The sequence below is a fragment of the Xenopus laevis genome, chromosome 2S, assembly GCF_017654675.1.
Source record: "Xenopus laevis strain J_2021 chromosome 2S, Xenopus_laevis_v10.1, whole genome shotgun sequence".
NCBI classification, from domain to species: Eukaryota; Metazoa; Chordata; class Amphibia; order Anura; family Pipidae; genus Xenopus; species Xenopus laevis.
Genome location: NC_054374.1, coordinates 10,574,049 through 10,597,131, shown reverse-complemented (window position 1 = coordinate 10,597,131; position 23,083 = coordinate 10,574,049). Strand labels below are relative to the sequence as shown.

Genomic DNA, 23,083 nt, shown 5'->3' with positions numbered 1-23,083 from the left:
ACAACACACAGAATGCATACTACAATATTGTTTCTATCTAACACAACTATAAGGTTTGGGATGTTTAGGGTCCATAATTTAATTTTCGTTTTTACAGGGGGAAAGTTGTAATTAGATGAATTCGAACTTATTGAATCCTATTCTTACAATTTTTTTTTGTGGCCTTGCCAAATAAAGTCTATGCTAATGAATGAAGAATTACATTCTATGGTTTAGTTTAAAAAACAAAAAAACCTACTGTTCTATTTTTCAAAATAGAATTCTGTCAAAATCATCATATAAAGCTTTTTATTCATGATATATAACGATGTCTAGTACTGAATTGAACTTGTTGAGTAATCTTTAAATTGCTCATCTGAGCATATTCTTTAACAGTCCCTTAACAGTAATGCAAACCCATACACCAATCATTATGGGTCCACTGAAATTTTTAAACCTAATATTCAGTTAAATTGAAGAAGCTGCTCAGATGAGTAGTGAACGTTTTTCAAGATAAGTCAGCAAGTCCATTTACAAAAGCAGTGTAATAAGCAAGAAGCACTAACCCTGACTAAGCCCAGGGTTATTCATGCCACATCACTTCACCCTAAGTGGAAAAATGAATCTCTGAAGAGGCTAATATTTTAGTAAGTGGATATTAAACAACATCAGGAAACAACATCAAAAGTTAATAGCGGTTGAGCATCTTAGAGAGAGACAGGTTTCACTTGCTGAAGTGGATTTACTGGATTCTTGTTCTTTGTGCATGGTGGTTTGTGTTGGATGTATAAACTGCCATACAGTAAAAGATGTTTATCAAATCATAACAAAGAGTAGAGGCTGATAGACAGGATCAATATGCTGTGCTAGCATTGGTGCACAGATTTTACTGTGTCATATATATATATATATGGCACACTTTTGCACCTGTCTTAGATAATAAGCTTCCGAGTTCCCTACTTTATAAAATTAATATAAAATAGCAGGTACCTTGATAAGTACTGATCCATACCTGTAGCTAAATTGCTTTCAATGGAGCCATTTTTCTCTTAAGATTAAACATGACACAGAATTACTACGTATTCAACAACTACCAATGTTACTAACTAATGTTTAAATTTTAGTCATTCATAAAAAAAATTAGAAATCCAAGTTACTCGAAAATTGACTTTTTCACTGATTCCCATGGGATCTGGTCATTTAGGGGCCGATTCACAAAGGGTCGAATATCGAGGGTTAATTAACCCTCGATATTCGACTGGGAATTAAAATCCTTCGAACATCAAAGTCAAAGGATTTTAGCGCAAATAGTGCGATCGAACGATCGAAGGATTATTCCTTCGATCGAACGATAAAATCCTTTGAATCGAACGATTCGAAGGATTTTAATCCAACGATCGAAGGAATAATCCTTCGATCAAAAAAGTTAGCCAAGCCTATTGTCGAATGGTCGAACGATTTTTAGTTCGAATAGTTCGATTCAAAGTTGTAGTCGTAGTCGAAGGTCGTAGTAGCCCATTCGATGGTCAAAGTAGCCCAAAAAACACTTCGAAATTCGAAGTTCTTTTACTTCGAATCCTTCACTCGAAGTTAGTGAATCGGCCCCCAAATCTCAGTGATGAGCCACCAGATATGTACTGATCCATATGTGTGGCTAAATTGCTTTCAATTGAGCTATTTTTTCTCTTAAGATTACTGCTAATAACTACTAATAACTGCTAGGAAATACACAAAATACTAAAATCAGAAAACTTAATCATATCATTTTGTGAATTAAAAACTTGATCAAAAAATCTCTTTATTCCTTGCATTTAAATATTAAATATATTCCCCTCAAATTCATCTATACAGAAGCTTGGCAGGTTTAAGCTGCCAAATATTTTCATTAATACATTTCAGATTCTTCGATTGATAAGTCTTGGAAATTTGAGTTCAGGAAACTTAAATTCAAATTGATTTTGTCACAATTTTTTCCCTAAAATTGTCTTAAATATCAACTCAAATTTAAATAAATGTACACCTGTGTGCATGTCCCATTGATGTTTTGATATTTAATACATATCCTGTAGTTAGAGGAGAGTAGACTGAATGCTATAAAAACAGATTCATTAATGTATGTTTTTTTTATTAAACATTTGGGCAGTTTAAGAACAGCTCAATAGTTGCGTGCATTAAATAGTATGCAAATAGTCCAGTGGATCATATAACTGGTTATGTATTCATCTCTACCTGTTATATCTTAGCTCATATGGATATAATAGTAGTTTTAGCATTTGCATAGGTCCTAAGACTGTAAGAAGGTGGGAAATGTCAAGTTTTATATGTGTTTTTTATTGTCTGAAATATACCAGAACCTTGGGAATAAACAGAGAAATGACAAGGAAAAGCAAAATGTAGTGAGCAATTGAAAAACGGACCGAAGGATTCATCTGTTTAGTAGCAGAAAATGTCGGCATGCTTTTTAGAGATTTTTTTGTAATATTTTCAAATATTTACAGCTCAAGTTATTTGTTCACCTGACAAATGAAGCATATTTTGTTACTTATGATATGGAAATCCACAAGAGGCCTAAATCATCATATGGAATAGAAGAAGAACACAGGCTAATGTCAGTTTTGTAGAAAATAGTCCTTATGAACTTCCAAAAAAAGGCCCAGAACCTGAACCATCTTACTACCTCTAATAGTTTTTCTTTTTCTAAAGAAAAAGTTTTGTTGGCGTTTGGTTGAGTCTGTAACTTCATTTGAATTACTTTACAGCTGACACAGAAATGGAGTTAGTCAAGACGTCATCATGCAGTATTTTAGTAAGGCATACACATGAATAGTTTGCTCTTGAAATAACATAAGCTTTGAACCAAGCTCAAAACATGTCCTGCTTCACAATAGTTAACCAACCTGAAAGACTGCCACTTCTCTCTGAGCTGTTGTGAGAGCTGGTGGTGCTGAAATCCTGTGACTGGTTGTGGGGTATTCTATTTGACAATCCCTCAGCCATTCGATAGTCAGGGATGTAAAGTAAGGCTAAGGGTTAAAGGGCAAAGGTCTCAGTGATATCATGTGATTAGTATATAGCACATGCTCATGCACCTCATGCAATTAGCTATCAAGCATGGCTGGAGAGGGTAAGCTGGCCATAGAAATTGCTGTTTATTATTTTCACAAAAAAATATTTTTACCAGGAAGGAGAGGGAAAGGAAGGCATGCAACATGTCCAGTATTAGTAAAGCTCAACATAACATTTAAATGAATCTTTAAAGCATGCACACTGTATGCAAAATCTGTGAGGACATAGACCTGTTACGTACCATTACTTCCTTTGCCTTGGTCAGTAATGCAATAGCCCATTCCAGTGAGATCAGACTTCTGCTGAATGGAGGTTTTCCACTGTGGGTCAGGCAAGTCAACTGCCAGCTCATGAATGCTATTGGAATGTAGTATCTGCGTAGTAGCATATGGCGTGGTTTGTGTGATTTGTCCTGGGCAGTTATAGCTAGATTTTGTGGTAAAATCAATGCTGCTGTAAATGGCTCCATCAGAAAGCATAGTGGCTGTTTTCTCTCCTTGACCTGGAACTGTTGGCAACACATCTGTGTTAAATAAAGAGGAATGAAAGAAATAAGTGATGCACAGGGAACCTGAAATATTGAGGTCTGAAATGAAAAATAAATGTGTCACTCGGTACGTTTGCATTTAAGCTGAGACAGAGTCCATGAGCCAATGAAGGATAGATGATGTACAACTATCTCTTAGCTATCAGCATTTGTGACAGGCCAACCATTGTCCTTCACGTTTCACTGCTTAAAACCATCCTTTTTTCCCTATACTTTCAAGGGAGAGAGCCAAGTTGAGAATATTTCACTGCAGAAGAACATTTTCCATACTCCATTTCATGTCAAGCTGTCTGGCCTATTGACAAATAATGAGAAAATGAATCCACAGATTTTCAAAACCACCAACCTCCAAATTACTGTATATATGGAAATAAAATACTAAATGTTTTTCTCTGCTGCAGATTGCATTCTTCAATCATTTTTATATGATCCTTTACCAGATGTTTAATGGCAAAACAGAGAATGTACATACATTCAGAAGGCAAATTAATGTGCCCCTTAAAATTGTTATGGCATTTACAGTAATAAACATTGAAGAAGCTATATGTATGAAGTTGTAGCCTGGCAAACTAAGGCCAGGAACTAAAATGAAAGCAAGCTGTGATTTTTTATATATATAGCTTTTTTCCATACTGGTGTCAGTTGACATATGTGTCAGTGGTTCAGTTTAAGTAGGGGCCTGGACTGCTGAAAGTCTGTGGGGCTTGCTAAGAAATGGTAAGGGATTAGGGTGGGACACAGCACATTTAAAAGTAGTCTATCATGGCCAGTCAGGACATTTATGAAGGGAGCCCTGGATGAGGCAAGCAATTTGGGCAGCAACGACATTACATACAGGTCTGGCAAAGTTACTTCTAATTTGTTTAGGCAAGGTGACTATTAGTGATGGGTGAATTTGCGGCGTTTCGCTTCGCCGAAAAATTTGTGAATTTCACGCGAAATTTGCGAAACGGCACTGGCGTCTCGTTTTTACGCCAGCGTCCGTTTTTGACGCCGGCACCCGTTTTTTGACGCCGGCACCCGTTTTTGAAAAAAAATTTTGACGCCGGTGAATTTTTGCGGGCAAATTTTTGCGGGTGTTTCGCAAATCACGCAAATTTGCCCCTGCCGAATAAATTCGCCCATCACTAGTGACTATCAGCATTACAGATAACTTTATCGTGGCTGAATATGTAAAACTTTACACGTACAGTACCTTGCACAATTATCTGTTCAACCTACAAAACCCCCCAGCACACATTGCAATCTGTCTTCCTGTTTTATCAATACTCTTCAAGTATTGATATTTGTTATGTTACACTTGTCCTACATTGCAAAAGTTCTGCTCTTGTCTCCAATAAAACAAAAAGCAGACTGAACTTAGGAAATTTGAATTTGGAAAACTTAGTTTTCAAAGCACAAAGCAAAGAAACTTGGCCTTGGTGGTTTCCCTTTTGTCGTGTTCAACATCTACTGTAAACATTTTTCATTTCATTTTCTTTGATCTCATATGAAATTATATTTTCTGTGAGAGCCCTCACAGTTCAGCATCATTTGATAAACCTGGCAGTGGTTCATTGTTAAAACGGAATATGATGAATCTATATGAAGACAAAGGTAGATTTATATTGAGAAGGAGATATACCAACTCCATACATACTCCTTACATAGTTGCTTGGCAATAAAAATGTAAATGAACTGATTAAGCCAACACTCAGAACCTCACATATCTGTCATAATAACATCTCCTTCCATAATTCTAGAAAGTGAGGGACAAAGAGAAAGAAGAGCATATACACATAATTTAACTATGCCTGGAGGACAAATGAGCCTTCCAATCCATCCATTTATTTGGGCATGAAGGAGCTATATGTCTTTGCTGATAAGCCAAACAGTAGGGTTTTAAACTGAAAATGTGTTTTAATTAAGATAATATAATTTAATTGCACACCTTGGGTTTAATCTAAGAATAGATAAAAAGAACCCCGGGTCAATGCATTGGGAGGTAAGTGATTTAGTTCACTTAGGTATGCCTCACTTTGGAAATAATTCTTAAAACTATTGATGAAATACAGTTTTATTGACCTTCATTTCATTTGGCTTATGCTGAACATATGTGTATATTCCACCTTTAAAACTATTGGTTATATTTGATTTGACAGTAGCTCTTTCCTTATCTAAGGTTGCGGTAAAATATTTAAAGGGGACCTGTCAACTTATACATTTGAGATTCTTTTCCATTATGTTTGTCAAGGAAAATAAATGTTACTTACACTCTACAAATTATATAAATCTTGTTTCTATCAATTTTGGAAGTCACCGTTACAGCAAGCAGGCAGCTGCCATTTTGTGAACACTGTTATTAATTAAGGCAAGAGACATCTAGCAAATGCAGAATAGGCCCACAGCATCGAGGTGGAGCAAGCAATATTTTATTGACAGTTGAATACCTTTATAACAGAGATAGATGATTTAACTAAAAAAAAATGTGTTTTTTTTGTTTAATTTCAAAAGGATTTTTATTATACAGTTTTTTATATCTCGTGACAGGTCCCCTTTAATGAATGGTCTCCTGTAAAAATAAACAAAATATCAAACCAAACAATCCTACTCCAAGTACCACAAACTTTGTATGCAATGTATAGAGAATTATAGGGATGAAATGCCCTTATAGTTAGTCACAGGCGATGTATTAAGTTTGCAATCATTATGGACAAACACCAGCTTGATACACTTGCAGATGGGCAGACAATTATTTATTGTCACTTTCATATATACCAACCTCCACAACTAAAATTAACAAGATCATTTGGTCCATTGCTGCTGCTATTCACGGGCATGCTGGAAGCTGGCCAGGAGTCTGCCAGCCAAGGGTAACTTGGATCATTTGCATTTAAAAGCCCAGGACGGCTGTAGCAAGAAAAAAGAAAGAAAAACAATATGATTCAGTAACTTTCATTAACGTTCTATACCTGTACAAGTGTTTCATTAAAGAACACAAGTTTTATGAAAATTCTACAAAACAATTCATTAGTTGTAACACAGTGAGTCTGAATGAAATGTATTGCTTGGAAAAAGAGGGTAAGTGAACAGAAAGAAAAACAATCGTACAAGTGACTTAGTGATGAATGACCTCCTCACCAGGGCAATCACTCAAAATGACTGCTCAGAAAGAATTGTTTCCTGGATGTTATGTTTTCCTTCCCGCTTCCTTTCCAAATCACCAAATCACCTTATGTTTTTCCACTATATTTTGGATTTAGAACAATATGCTAATACTGCAATTATTACTCTTATTTATCATCTGTTGCCATATATCTAAAGCCAGAGGTACACTACCTGGGTTAGATGCCCCTTGTTAAATAATGTAACAAATAAACCTACTTTATGTACTGTATGAACCTCGCTCAGTGATGGGTGAATTTGTCCTGTTTTGCTATGCTGAAAAATTCAGGAAAAATTTAGTATGAAATGGAATTTTTTTGTCAACAACAAAAAAATTGACGGCCTCGACAATTCCGACGACAATTTGATGTGCAACTATTTTGTCCAATGGCATTAAAGTCAATAGGCGTGCATTTATTGAAATTGTTGCTGGTGTTGGAATTGTCGCCGACATTAAAAAAACCTTTGATGCTGGGGATTTCTCAAATTCATTCAGCAGCGACGAAATATTACGCGAATTCCCGCCTGCCGAATAAATTTGCCCATCACTAACCTCGCTAAATACACAGTATGAATAAAGAATACCAGTAATAATAATTATAAGCAAGTCTTCTTGATAGCCTGAAGTATTCCTGTATGCAATGCTAAAAATTGTGGTTCCAGAACTATTGAGCGTACCCCCCCAATGGGAGCACTATTGGTTATTGCGCTCAGTCTAAAGATCATTTATGAAGTTTAGGGAGAATGTCTTTTTGACCTCCTGTATCATCATGGAAGCCCAGAATGAATGTGATTAAGGTAAACTTTGGGCTAAATTAATAGTGAAGTAAGGTTTTTTTTTTTATATATATTTGTAGTTTTGTTTTAAGGTAATTAAATAGTAACCAAATTTATTTTTCAACAAGGAAGTAGTCAGTTTAATTAGGTTAATTAGGGAAACAAGTTGGATGCGGTTGGATATTGAAGATTGAACTCGGGAAGCACTGAGCTAATTATTCTTGTAGGAATTCTTCTTGTTCAATCCCATGTAAATCATAAGCATTCATCATGAAATGCATTCCCATTGTATAGCAAAGGGGAGGAAGGATTTTTTTTGTTCTATACATTTTTAAATCAAAAGAATCATTAATAATCATTGCACTCCACCAATAAACCCTCTCTGTTTCAATCCCTAAGAGAAATGTTTCCAAGGTAACAGCAATAAAGTACAGATACCTTCCTCGCAACATCTACAAGATCTCATTACGATTAATCTCCCTTTGCTAAAGAATTGATTGAATGAGAGATTGAAAATTCTAACCTAGGTCTAATTACAATTTCCATATTGACAAAAAGAATGTAAATGAGGATATATGTATGTGTGTTACCATGTTGTATCAATTTCATTTGAGTACCCAGTACTGGAATCCAGTTGTATCAATCTACTGACAATTTATCATCCATGAATCATTTATTTTGTGATCGATTATGTGTAATTGCTCACTCACAGCAATTTAGAATGAGCCATTGTGCAGTAACTTCATTTGCTAAAACCAAGATAATGCAATAGACATATGGGTAATAAATAAATAAAGGTATTGCTGGTAATATTTTATTATTTTATAGACTATGGTGGTACAATGTACAGACTGCTGTGCCTTGAGTCTTTGGGAATGTCAAGTGTAGAATTCATGATTGTCACAGTGATACTTATAGACTACACAAACTTTTCCCATTCATTCTAACAACAGCACTCTCTCTATTCTCATGGAAAATTTCAGTCTACTTGAATATGTTTAAAATATTATTGCTATTGTTATTATGTGATACATTTGCTCAGGTTCACATTTGTAATCACATTAAATGATATTTTCTTATGTTTTATTATTTTAAATAGGAATACTCTTTCGGTTATCTATTAAATGGTTTGCAAGTAATATTAACTTTTTTCAAAGATAATTAGTTCTCTGCATAGTAACATTTATTTTCAGAGGATGAAGAAAGCCCATATTCCTGGAGACAATGTGCATAAAGGGCCAAACATCATTATACATAGAAAAACTTGGTCTTATCCAAAGCCTTTTGTAATTATGATGCTGCTGAATTAAAAAGTTACTAACTTACCTTCCATTACTCATTAGCCCCCCATCTCCTCTCTGGAATGTGACTGCATGATAAATGAAAGAAACATATTAATAATTTGACGACTTATTTTGTGTCTTTTCCCCCATGGTTTTAATTGAAACAAATATTTAAATATAGGTTTCATTTTATGAAGACACAATTTAATCAAGAACCATTTCCCAATGACATGACAAAACAAAGTCACAGCTCCAGTAAGAACCAATGCTCCAGTAGAGTAGACTCTCAGGGGCTGGTCTTAATGATATGTTTCATACCAGAGTCTAGGGTGGGGTTTAATTATTATTATCACTTTAGAATGCAATAAACACTCTACCAGGCAGACAGTTGACAGTAGCTCTATTATTGTCACAAACAGCATACACTTACATTGTTGGTAAAATAATACAGTATATATAATATTAAACTAAAGTGGTAATAATGATTGCTGACTGGCTATGCTTCAATACAATTACACAATACTGTGATTTATCACAGCCCTTTGTATTTTATGTCTCAATCAATTTTAAAATATAAAGTACAATAACGTATTAATGCAAAAATTCAGAGAGCATAGTTTCCATTAAAATAGCACATTTTCCATTGAAGTAAAGATAGAATCGTATGAACAGGGCATAAAAGACAACTGTAATAATGTCCACACCACATATTTAGTCATAAAGAATTACAAGATAAGATGCTGATTTATATGCGAGTTGATATTATCATATCAGCAATACAGGTAATCTGTACTAAAGGCTGGTAGGTTCACTTAATTAATATGCAGTGAATTCTGGTGATAAAGGTTAAAAAGAGATTAAATATACAGACTTGAAATCTGTAGAGTTCTCTGATCGCACCAGATAGCTGAATAAGATTTGGAAACAACCATTCCTTTTTATTTACTATGGGGAATCCCTGTCAGAGTTCATTGCAGTTCAGTTAAGCTGCACTAACTTGAAAGAACTCTCCACTTATAAGGCAACATCTGATTTGCAATTAACTGTTTTGGTGTATGGTCTGGACTTTCTTATAGTGTCTTAACTCCACAAGAGCCAAGATAATAGGTGTGGCCCCAAATTTTGCAGCCACATATACCCTACCTCAGCTAAGATACTGGCTCATACATGCTACAGGAAACTTTTACCAAGTGAGTCTTTCTTGTTATTAGGGAATAATACAGACAGCAAGACCAAGATTAAGGGGTCTTTTAAATTTAAATTCAAGAAAATCACAAGACAAGCAACCTCAATTTTTTTCTAATTTGAGCCTTTACATTTTGAGATGTATCAGGCAAAAAATGTTGGCAGCTAAAACCTGGTGAGGTTCTATAAAAGTTAATGGAAGGTATATTTTTTAAAATCCATGTTTTTTTTTTTTAAACATTTGAGTTTGTAAAAATGAAACAAAGTGGTTTTCAATTGAGTTGAATAACAATTTTTCAAAAAGCTTGAATAAGAAAATTAATAAATCTTTCCCCTGGCTATGCAATAATCTAGGTTATACATTCGAATGAATGAAGTATAGTGCTAATAATCCTTTTGTGTGGGAATTTGGTGCTACTCAAGTTATTTAACTTGTAACTAGGACATTGTAAAACTATATGGATAATTTTTTTTTTTTTTTTGTATTTCTCTAATGAAAAGAGTTGAAAATTGGAACCTTGCTTAATAGGGATAAAGGCAAACTAGTTACAAGCTTCCATTTTTATTTTCATGAAGCTAGAAGAGGGATGGCTTAAAAATCTATGGGGCATTGTATCAGTAAAACAGAATAACACATAATATTATAACATAAAGACTTCACAATTGAAAATAAAATAAAACATATATCTTGTATTATATTGTTTTAATATCACATACATTTTTATAGATGGCTTATAGGACCTGCTTAAATGATGACCACTCGCTACAAAAAGGCCTTCAAGTTACACCTTAGAAACTTTCATGTTCAGTTATAATTCCTGGGAATGTTATGGCCAAATATTCTGATTTTTTTGTGTTAAAATAGAAATGTATATGTCTAGGGGATGCTACATTAGTGTAAGTTCTACGCTTTAAAAGTATATCAATGTCGAAAAATAACATTCCTAACAGTACTTTCCATTTGTGCCTGTCCCTTCTTGGATTTGACCATATGGGACATCTAGAAATATAAGCACATACAGTACATGACAACCAAGGCATATAGTTACCAATTTATTTCAATTGAAGACCATATTAGAATATTGAGTATAATGCTGTTGATGATTTAAACCTGTACCAGTTTAGCTGCAATCCCTGCCCCCTGGACTACATGTTCATCTCTGAACAGATTTGTTTATGTTTTTACATCATGCCTCATATTTGGTTTAAGTATACCCCAAAATCAGACAAACTAAAAAAAAATTACAAAGAAGAATACGTTTTTAATATTTTAATGTTTTACTGTTTTTTTTCTGTTGTATCAAAATAGTTGTGCCTAGGTATAGAGTGTACACAATAAAACATTAGATGTGTTATGTTTAGAAGGTGCCATTTATGAACTTTAAGTTTGTGAGGATTTCTTTATTTGAAATCTTTAATTTAAGATATAATTCTAGATTATATCAAATGGGTATACCTGTTTTGTGCCAGCTCCCCTTCTTTGTGCCAAGTGCAACCTTGTGGTGCATGGTTGTATCTGGGGAATCTATGCAGAGCATGTAAAAGAAAGGACATTTTCGCCCATTTGGGATAAAAGTGAACTTGTAATTATCGCTATTGCAGTGTAAATGATGCATAAAATGTATATCTAGCACATTACTGGTGAGGGCATGGTTTGAAGCTTCAGAGTTTTCTTTGAGCAGTTTCCTAAACACTAAGCAGTAAGCATTCCTTAACTCAGGCATGGCAAAGTTGAGGGCCTCCAAATATTGAATTACAATTCTTAGATACCTATTGGCAGCCAAAGGTATTCTCTGAGTTGTAGTTTCAACAACATCCAGAAAGCCACCAGCTGCCTATACCTGAAATTAACCCCATTACAGGTCTCAAATGTCTAAGACATATTGGTTGTGACTTCTCTGCCAAATCTGGGGTTAATCAGTAGAGATGAGCAAAACTCTGCAAAATACATCGCAGTGCAAATCAGATAAATGGATTAATATTTAAAAAATTTTGAATACCATTATTTTGCCTGAAATTAGAAATATGTTAATTTGCTCATCTCCATAAAGAAGGCTGCATGAAATATATATCTCTCAGAAATAAATATAACCTTTTTTAGGAAACCCCTTTTAATTGAAAGAATGTCGAGTGACCACTTTAATTAATATTAGCACTGACAACTCAGGAGTTCTGGAAGACATACGTAGAAGTAATGGCTTTGCTAGTAGTACGACTAACAAAATCTGTTGAAGAATAATGCAAGAAATAACTGTAGCCCTTACTGACTAAGCATTGTTGTTTTCTAAGGGGTTCAACATATTTAATTCTGAGAGTTTGCAATTTTAATGAGATAATGGCAGTGAAATATAAATAGAAAAAATAGTAAAATGAAAAGCACAAACTAACGGACAGTACCTGCAGGGGTAAAGGTGAAAGACTGAACTGCAAAACAAGAAAGGAAACAGAGCTTGAGTTACTAACATTCCCACCAGCTGAAGGAGGGTAGCAAGACATTTCAGTATTCATTCAGCAATGGAAATGGTGCCGTTTAACATGGTATGATGACATTGTTTGAAGCAGTAGCCAACCAGCAGCCAGTGATGTATTGCAAGAACAATGCATTCTGCTGTCCATGTGAAATAATAACAGTGGCAGTATTCTGGACACATTACAAGCATTGACGTTGAGAATTGAGAAGTAATGAATGATGATTGATTGACTCTTTAAAAGAAAGCATAATTCTGTTAACCAAAGATCCATCAAAACATTGTGGACCTGGTTCTTGGTGCTCTTGATAAAGGTTTAAAACCCACAACAAAATGTTGAAAAGGCTAATGTAACAATTTATACTGATAGATATAGACATATATAGACATGTAAACCATATCAAATTGAAATGGAAATGACATTGCTTTTAAATTGAGAACCAAGAACAAGGAACACAATGACCAGGATATCAACTCATCATGCTTCTCTTGTTCCTTCCTAATTTCCTTACAGTGTTCAGATAAGATCCTATCACCCTTTTACACGTTCTCTTGCAGTCATGCCACCTTTCAAAGTATGTCTATCTGACTACACATTAATATTCACAGGAAATTCTGACATGACTCATTTCTCAAGATGAAGGATGGTACAACATTGCAACTTGGATCATCCTTTGAAGTACTATGAGTTTGATCTAAGATCCCATCTATTTGATCTTTCCTATCACAAAGATCTAACGAGTTGTTAAAACCTGAAGAAGCATACATTTCTTGTGTACCAGGGAACCCTAGATGGAAATACCAAAGACTTCTTTACAGATATGATCAGCACATGCATAGCTCTGACTATGAAAATGAGGGATGTAGAAAAAAAATTGTAGATATGTCCATATGTTACTGCAGTATATACATTATGACTAAAAGGAGCCTTTAGTTCAAAACTAAAGGCACACAAGAACATTGTTTTGCATGGAATTGTGCACAATTATTAGTACTAAGCTGGACACTTCTATAAGCACATGAGATATGGTTTAACCCAAAACACACTAAAAAAACACACAAAATACTAAAAATACTAAAAGATAAAAACTAGTGGCATATAGATTTTAATTTAACCATGAACAATGAACAGGGATGGGCGAATTTGACCCGTTTCGTTTCGCCAAAAATTCGCCGCGGGCGAAATGTCGCAGACGCCCATTAAAGTCTATGGGCGTCAAAAACAATTTGTCGCGCGGCGAAATTATTTTGTCGCGCGTCTTTTTTTTTGACGCACGTCTCCATACAAGTCTATGGGCGTCATTTTTTCGGCGAAACGAGGCGAAAAAATTCGCCCATACCTAACAATGAATTGCAGAGAATTATGTCAGTGCATAAAGGTTTAAAGCAATGGCAGAGTCCAATAAGATATGAAAATGATCATATAATGAAGGAAGCAACATGTGGGGCACGGCAGGTGGGATCTTCTGTACCTTTTCAATAAAATTGCTAAATCCACTTTCAGTCAAACTTTATTCCAAAAAGAATGTAGTTTACCTTGTACAATTGTATTCTAATTACACATAGGAAAACAATTTATTAAATGCTGCAGATATTTTACTGGAATAGCTATAAATACACAGGATTCCATTAAAAAAAGCTTTGAGCAAACTTTTTGTCACCCATTATTTGACATCTTACCGGCATAGTTGCTGAGACCCTTCCTCTTCTTTCTTCTCCAGTAAAGCCAAATGCTAAAGCCCATGAGAATTACCCAACAGGCACCGCCAATTCCTGCAATGAATGCCGGCTGTTTTACAACATCAGTTATCTGCTCTGTTATGCTGTTGTTGTTCTCGGTGATCACAACTTCATTGCGATTTCCTGTGACAGAGTTACATTATCAGTATTGTTGGTCAATTTCCATTATAAGCAATTGATTGAGATCTAATGCTGTGCAATATTTATGCTTAGTGCTGCGTGTTTAATTTGCAATGTCTTCATTTTAGATATGGATATTTGGATTCAGATTTTTTGCAGTCCTGAAAAATTCAAGTTTTTTTTGTTCAACAAAAAATTCAGATTCTATAGTTAAAAAAAACAAAAAATTTTCAAGTTTTTGGCATTCGGAGTTTGATAAATAACCCTCTTGGTGTCAGCAAGAAAACAAAAGGGTACATGCTGCTTAAAGTGTAAAGCAGAAAAGGTAGCACGTCATCTACAAACTACTGTTTATGTTGGAGTGCACCAGTGTGTTCTATTGATATTTTATTAACTATTTCTGGTGGAAATTTATTATATATCAGCTATTTTTGACATGCCTTACAGTGATTTTTTTCTTCGGGGTTGTCTGGAGTTTTTTATGTTTCCTACATTTGGATGTGATTTATGGGTTCTTTACTAAAACAATGGGATTGAGGAAAAAACCAACAAGAAATATGATACCCTGAGGTCATTTCAAGTGCTCCAGAATTACAATGCAACCAAAGTCAGCAGTAATGAATTGCTATCCATCTGATCAAAATGCATAGATTTTGTGGAAGCTACATAAGGTATGCACATGAGTTCAGTGTCACATTATCTGAAACATGGATAGCTAATGTTATATATCCAGCAGTTCTGTGTATAAATAAGTATCCCAAAAACATCTGGCTTTGTGCCTTGTACTTTGTTCTACATCAAATTATATCAAAGAACTTTAACAGGATAGAAGAATTGTGTATATAATTGTGTATGTGTTGGAGTACGATAGAATGACATTTACCTATCTGTATGTGCTGGGGGGCACTTTTTACCCCAGTGCCTGCACCTGTACTTGCTGCAACTTCAACACAGTACTGAATTCCGGGAAATAGTCCACCAATAACCACTGAACGAATAGCAGCATCCACTGTCTTGTTGATATGAAACCGTGTCTCATTACCCAGACACCAGATCTACAGAAGGAAAAATTAACATGCATGTAAAGGGCACTGAAATATTAAATTACATAACAAAATTCCATAATTAATTATATGCAGACTTGGTGTTTGTTTTTTCCTTTGATTTACTGTAAGTACAAAATCTTGCCTGCAGGGCCCCTTTCTTGCTATGTTAAAGGAGAAGGAAAGGTTAAAACTAAGTAAGCCTTATCAGAAAGGTCCATCTAAATATACCAGTAAAACCCCAAAGTAGTGCTGCTCTGAGTCCCCTGTCAAAAGAAAAACTGCATTTCTTTCCTTCTATTGTGTACACATGGGCTTCTGTATCAGACTTCCTGCCTTCAGCTTAAACCTCATTGCCCTGGGCAAGAGCATGCTCAGTTTGCTCCTCTTCCCCCGCCCCCTCCCTTCTCTACTGTAATCTGAGCCCAGAGCAGGGAGAGACTCAGGCAGGAAGTGATGTCACACCATGTTAATACTGCAGCTCCTATCCTAAACAAACAGAGAGTTTCTAGAGCTATTTACTCAGGTATGGTAAAACATTCTACAGAATAAATATAGCATTCTAGCTTGCGCTATTGCAGCTAATCTATTGGCAATAAAATGCCTCCGTAGCTTTCCTTCTCCTTTAAGAATGTCCAACATGTGGCTTTCAGCTTTAACTCCCAACATTCCACCAACTGTAAAGGTTGTCAGGGGTCTCTAAAAGTTGTAGTTTAATAACAGTTACAGCTCTACAGGTTGCCCATTGTGACTTTTATTGACCAAGGCAATTTTGAGGGAGGGGCAGGGATGACATGTCCTGGTCCCTTAAGCTATTTTACATTAGGTATTAACTAATAGATATTTATGATAGGAAGGTCCAGTTTGCGTCTCATTGTTGAAGAGCTTTGAAGGGATGATTTTTATGACGTCGTTTTTATTTCTAAATGACACTGTTTACACTGCAAATAATTCACTCTACAATATAAAATGTAATTCCTGAACCAGCATGTGTAGTATTCTAAAATGTGTAATATTGGTGTGTAAGTGCATCTCAGGTCATTTTGTCTGGTCATGTGCTTTCAGAAAGAGCCAGCACTTTAGGATGGAACTGCTTTCTGGCAGGCTGTTGTTTCAATATCATGATAGCATTCATTCATTTGAAGTATGGGCAAAGGAAACATGGCCTAATTGATCATATGTGTAATGTTGCTTTAACATCAGAGTGTGATGTGGCAAAAAGTTATTGGTTTTAAGCTTTGAGGGAGGGATCTCCATGGGTTTAAATTTTGGAGTCAAATGGAGCATTAATAGTGCCTCTGCCTAAGTACCAGTGGGTACGAAACGCGTAAGGCGGAGCATCAATGGGTCTGTATGCCTATCTTTTTAAATTTTGTACTTAATAAATATTGATTTTTAACATTGAAAGAACATTTTGGAATATATTTTTTTGTAACTGTTGTTTCTTATATACTGATATAAAACCCATTTCTAAATATAGTCTACAGCACCATTATGTGCAAAGGGTTTCTATACATAAGCAAGTTATTAAGGCTGTATGTAAAAGAAGGCATATTTTGACATAATGAGGCTATATACATCTTTTTATATCCTGAAAACATCCCAATCCTACATATGTACATTAATTTGGATAAATGATATCTTCTCTACGGCTTGCTTTTGGGCTTGGGCGAAGTTGACTCATTTAGTTTTGCCAAAAGTTCGCTGCCGGCGAAATGACGCTGATGCCCATTAAAGTCTATGGGCGTCAACTTTTTTTGGACGTGCATCATTTTTTTTGGCGAGTGACACCATACAAGTGTATGGGCGACATTTCCATGGCGAAACAGGGTGAAAAAATTCGCCCATTGAATTTTCTAAAGTGTTCTTTTTAGACAGCGATAGCAAAGTGCCACTTGATTATTATTAGGTGGAGCCTGTTCTACAACCTACTGTATATGTAGCACCTTCTACACATATGCAAGGAAATATATGCAAAAATCTAGTTGTCTCAGCCTTACTCTTGAAGGACAAAATGTAACTCCAGATGTGAAAAGACCCCTTTACTTAATCAGCTGTGTGTTGTTCCCAGTGACAGTATGTAGGGTGTGTAGAGAGTAACAGTATGTAGGCATGAACAGTGTAGCAGTTATGTCCAAAAAAGTAAATAAAATCACCCAAAAAAAAGGCATTATGTGAGGCTTTGTGTGGGTTTCCAGATAATAGATCCCATGTAATGGAGAATGTGCACTTAATACATTGATTTCTATTACATCTATTATATCAAGAAAAAAGTGTGCCCCTGTATAACCTGCTTTACGTTTCTGTCTCTTCAACAATTTTTGGGTTGGAGCACCAGTCATAGATTTGGGGTTCTTTAATAGCCTGTGCCAGGCTTAAAATATAGATGATATATTATAAAATATTATATATGTCTACATAATTATTAACTCAAACATACTAAGAAAGCAGAATAATTTGTTCCTTCATATTTAAAGAGAAATAAAGCTAGCAGAACACTATTCATAAACAGGATGTTAAATCCCAGTTCTCATTGCATTACTACTGTATATTATTGACTTCTACATAAATATTTATTTAATCCCAAACAAGCCTGTGTCATGTATAATGATCTGCATTACTCTCTTCTGACTCCCCCAACACTCCAAAACACAGAGCCAATGATAATGGCAGCTATAACTTTTTCCTTAAATGATCTGATTGTATTTTCAAAGGGTTCGGCTGGAGTGAACGGTGAATGTCGTGTAGAAGTTAATCATGTGCTAATCTGTTTTAAATCTAATATGGAAAAGGTTGTGATACCGGCATCATCGAGATGTATTTATTGGAGCAGGAAGTATTGACAAGGGTGAAGCTGAGGTTAATATCTGCATGGGGGTTAATAAATCTTGATAGAATATTGATCCTCCCAAATAAATATAAATGTAATGTCAACAATGGGCTGTATTCTAAACCAATGAATGTGCTAGATAGGGATGTAGCGAACTGCCGATTTGGTGTTCGCGAACGCCGTTCGCGAACACCGGCAAAAAATGCGAACGTTCGCGGACAGTTCGCGAACTTCGAACACCCGCTAAAATCGTTCGATTCGAACGATCGAAGGATTTTAATCATTCGATCGAAGGATTTTCATTCGAATCGAACGATCGAAGCCATTCGATCGAATGCTTTACAATCGTTCGAACGAATGGAAATCGTTCGATTTTTAGCGGTCGAAGGAATTCGAATGGTCGAATGGTCGAACGACTTGTATTCGAATCGAACGCGAACTCAAAATGCGAACGTTCCCAAACGTTCGCGAACATTCGGCGGACGCGAACGGTCGAAGTTCGCGCAAACTAGTTCGCAGCAGAACAGTTCGCTACATCCCTAGTGCTAGAACATTAAATGCATATCTTGTTTTACAATTTTGTGAAATGTTATTTTTTTTACTGTCAAAATTATGTCAAATATTATTTATTGTAAATCAGAATCCCATGTCACATAATGAAGGATTATTACCCTGTAGTCCTGAATAAGTCCATTCTGGTGGTCAGGCAGAGGGGGGTCCCATGAGATGCTGATACTGGTGCTGTTGTTATTTCCCACTGTCATAACAGTAACAGACTGTGGAGGAGCACTTGGGGCTATGGCAGGTGAAAGGAGGAAAGAAAAGAAGTAGACATTAATCCTGCTGCTCAAACCTCTTTTTTTAAACTAACCTAATGCATATCCAGGCAAGCAGAACTGAGACCTTTGCCTTCCCCGCAGACCTAAAAATGCAAACATAGCAAGCTACTGAGTTTGAAATATTAGCTGTTGTGATAACATCTGTTTAATAAAGAAGCAGATTCCATTTATTTGGTCTTCAGCAAAAACAAAACCTCTCATCTATGTTTTTGTTTCACGGACCTTTGGACCTGAGTGCCAATGCTTAACCCTAACCCTAAACTCATCATACACATGGAATAATAATCTCATTTTAAAATGTGCAATTTAAACTACAAATACCGAACAAAAATCAGCTCAAATAAATGTTTTCTAATCATATATCTACTGTACCACCACCATGATCCCTGTGATACTGAAGTTCTAGCTGGAGATCTGCCAAACTTGCCTCCTTCATTTCTGTATCCTTGGAATCTAGGCCATACCCCACACGGGTACTACCCTTTCTCAGCTGTTGGTGAAACTTATTAACATTGTGCAAGGGCTCATCAATGCCCTTTGCTCTTTTCCAGTGATGTCACTGAAGATGAAAGGCCAAAAAAGAATAGGAAGGATGTTATAGGATAGGAAGCATATGGGTATCATTGAGCTGCTGTACCTTTATTTAGGTTTCAGACTGTTAAGCTTGCTTTCTGCTTGACCTCACTCATCCTTGTTTCTACAGCCCTTATTTCAGCTATTACTGAACTTTTTCAGCAGAAAAGGAAAATATACACTTGAATCATCTGCAAATATGCCCACCCAAAATGATTTGCCATTGCCTAAGACCAAGGGCTCCCAACCCTTTTTACCTGTGAGACACATTCAATTGCAAAATTAGTTGTTGAGCAACACAAGCATGAAAAAGTCCCTTGGGGTGCCAAATAAGGGCTGTGATTGGCTATTTGGTAGCCCAATGTGGACAGCCTAGAGGAGACTCTGTTTGTCAAGACATCTGTTTTTTATAGGGATGCACCGAATTCACTATTTTGGATTCGGCCGAACCCCGGAATCCTTCTTGAAAGATTTGGCCGAATACCGAACCGAATACCGAACCTAATCCGAATCCTAATTTGCATATGCAAATTAGGGGTTGGAAGGGGAAACATTTTTTACTTCCTTGTTTTGTGACAAAAAGTTATGCGCTTTCCCTCCCCGCCCCTAATTTGCATATCCAAATTAGGATTCGGATTCGGTTCGGCTAGGCAGAAGGATTCGACCGAATCCGAATCCTGCTGAAAAAGGCCAAATCTTGGCCGAATCCTGAACCGAATCCTGGATTCGGTGCATCCCTAGTTTTTTATGCAATTAAAACTTGCCTCCAAGCCTTGAATTCAAAAATAAGCTCCTTCTTTGAGGCCACTAAAAACAACATCCAAAGGGTTGGTGAACAACATGTTGCTCACGAGCTACTGGTTGGGGATCACTGCCTAAGACAATGTTAGGGGGTTGAGTCATGATATCATGCTGCAAAGGCTCATGATACAATGTGTAAAATAAAAATGTATGTTGTAAATGCTATATTACATTTCATATGAATTAACTGGGAATTCTACACTGTCTTCTGAGGAATGGTACATCCTTCAAAGCCATCTGCTGTAATATGACCAACCGTACCAAAGATTGTCCAAAGATTTGTTCTATAAATACTCTCCCTTCATATCATATTTAATTCTTCACTTTCATAATATGTATAAAAAATGCTTAAACATACACACATTGATCATTTTAGCTTGAATGCGAATAGAAATTCCAACCTTTTCTAACCCCCTCCCCATGTGTCAGCACCTTGTAGTGTATTCTACAGAAAGTAGATATTCCAGATGATCAAACAATTAGTCCTTACATGCCTTAACCCACTTTAATAATATTCCCTTGCTCATCTTTCCTCTCTGATCAAGAGTATAATTCCATCTCAAGTATCATCATTGTGAGTCTCTTACTCTTATGCTGAAAGACTGAAGTGATTACCAGATATTAATTGCACACCTGTGTTGCTAGCATAACAAGGCTGAGATAGTAAATCAGTCACGAGCACGTATACCTGCCAATACGTATGTTCCATATAAAACCTCATGCATGGAAAATATATGCAGTCAATCAGTAAGCATTAGCATCATTAATTAGTTGTAATTTTTTAATACAAGCTTTCAAAACTTTAATAACGGAGTTAAGAGAATTATTTATTCCTATTACTTGTTTTATAGAAATATAGAATTTATGACTATGTAAATGTGTCTATAATTCATGTTGATTCCATTCTCAGGGATCATGCTGTGCCAGAGTAGACTGACCACATATCCATCTGCCAATCCTTCTAAAAATGTGTCTTTGTTGTTTTCATGGGAAACATCTGAAAATGTATTATGCCTCAAGGAAGCTGCTGACACCTAATTAACATTGCTACAAAGCATAAACATCTTTGAAATAATTTTTCTATACAGCTCTGTGGAAAGTCTTAATATAATCCACACTTTATATTTTTTTTTTTGGGGTGGGGGAATAAAGCCAAACCAAGATATTCCATTTGTGCAAAACCACATCTTCCTCTCTCTCCCTCAGGGTTTAAAGCTTTATAACTTAAACAGGGGACACGAATAAAAGCACTTCTCCAGGGATGATACAATTATTAAATAGACCACACTGCAAAACAACATTTTTATAAAAATGTTTCTCATTTCCCTTGCTGCTGTTTTGAAGAGACGCCATGCTGGAGAGTTGACAGGTCAATTATTTCAGTACTGAGCCTCCCTCCACAGATGTGCAAGGACCCAAATCGCTGCTCATCTTTTTTCCTCCACTAGCAAAGCGATTCCATTTGTTACTCTCACAAGGCCAAAGAGGTGGAAGATGGATGCAGACTGGATTGTGACAAATGTCTGCTCCAGATACAAAGTCTAACTGTAGGGAAATTAATTTTTGCAAGGTGGCCTTTGCAGTACCATTCTATATAAAAAGCAATAAAATGAAGGTTGGCCCTGCTTGGAATGTGTCAACTACCCTTGATTTGTTCTTATCATTCTTGCTTTTTTTATTTAGCCAACTGGCTCTCAAGTGATTTCCTTTTATTTGAAATAATACGTAAACTGACATTGCCCAGTGAGAAATTCTACAAACCCTGCAGGCAGTTTTGACAAAGCAATAAAAGAGTTTCACAGACAAGTATAATAAGAATGTACAAAATTGTATGGGTTATTTAAAATAGTAGAAAACTAAGCAATATTACAATTGAGATGACAAACTATACAAAGCACAGCATTGCCCAGAGCTATTAACCCACGGCAATTGATGGGAATATACAAAAATATTGAATTCAATGGTTAGGTTAAAATAATGGAAATATGTTATTATCATCTTAGAGTAATGACACAAATCTTGGCTTGTGCATGGAATGGTCATATTTTATCAGGAGAGAACTACAGCTGTACATTGTAATTGGTCTGCTCGGAATGAGGATTTACACTCACCACCAAATACATTAAAGGTAAGCATTTTCCCTAAGCTGAAAATGCCGAGAAACAGGAAAAAACAACACTGGAAGAAAGAAAGCTGAAAGAGCACATAAAGAGGAGGCAAATTAATTCATGGAATATCCTTCATGCAGATGACATTGTAACTAATTTGGTAAAGGAATTCAAATGTCTTCATACAAAGCACCCTAACCCTAATTAATCAAAATGGTGAATAAATATTCAACTTTGATATAATATAATTCCCTCACTTTTTATTAATCTCAAAAATAGTTATATTTGTTTATATTTAATAAATTTGATCTAAAACATAGTACTAGCAAGAACTTGCTTAATTGATTTCTATTGTACCTCCAGTAAGTGTGCAGCTCAAAATTGATTTCTACTGCTAAATAATAGGTTCAGTGTTCAACCCAATGTCATTCTTTTCTCACAATATTTTGCTCTTAGTTGGCTTGAGTGCAAACAAGTCATAGTTTGTAGACTATGAAATCATTCTGTTTTCCTAGCAGTTATTTGCAGATTATCTTCTGTTGCTGATGACATTTGACAGACTCTAAAATTACTTATCACG

At 35.7% G+C, this 23,083-nt stretch overlaps 1 protein-coding gene across 9 annotated transcripts in view; it reads right to left on the bottom strand.

Annotated features, from left to right (window-relative positions):
- The window catches only part of robo2.S (roundabout guidance receptor 2 S homeolog), a 654,191-nt gene that overhangs the window by 27,471 nt on the left and 603,637 nt on the right, over positions 1-23,083 (bottom strand). For 3 of the 9 annotated variants that reach the window (XM_041583357.1, XM_041583358.1, XM_041583360.1), the window contains 9 exons: positions 18,854-18,978; positions 15,193-15,364; positions 14,130-14,312; positions 12,379-12,405; positions 11,438-11,506; positions 8,840-8,882; positions 6,354-6,481; positions 3,287-3,568; positions 2,877-3,002 (listed from right to left, as the gene is read on the bottom strand). In XM_041583357.1, the coding sequence (XP_041439291.1) occupies positions 2,877-3,002; positions 3,287-3,568; positions 6,354-6,481; positions 8,840-8,882; positions 11,438-11,506; positions 12,379-12,405; positions 14,130-14,312; positions 15,193-15,364; positions 18,854-18,978 (1,155 nt within the window). The remainder of the gene's footprint in view (positions 1-2,876; positions 3,003-3,286; positions 3,569-6,353; positions 6,482-8,839; positions 8,883-11,437; positions 11,507-12,378; positions 12,406-14,129; positions 14,313-15,192; positions 15,365-18,853; positions 18,979-23,083) is intronic. The other 6 variants (XM_041583361.1, XM_018248845.2, XM_041583364.1 and 3 more) reach the window with 4 other exon arrangements.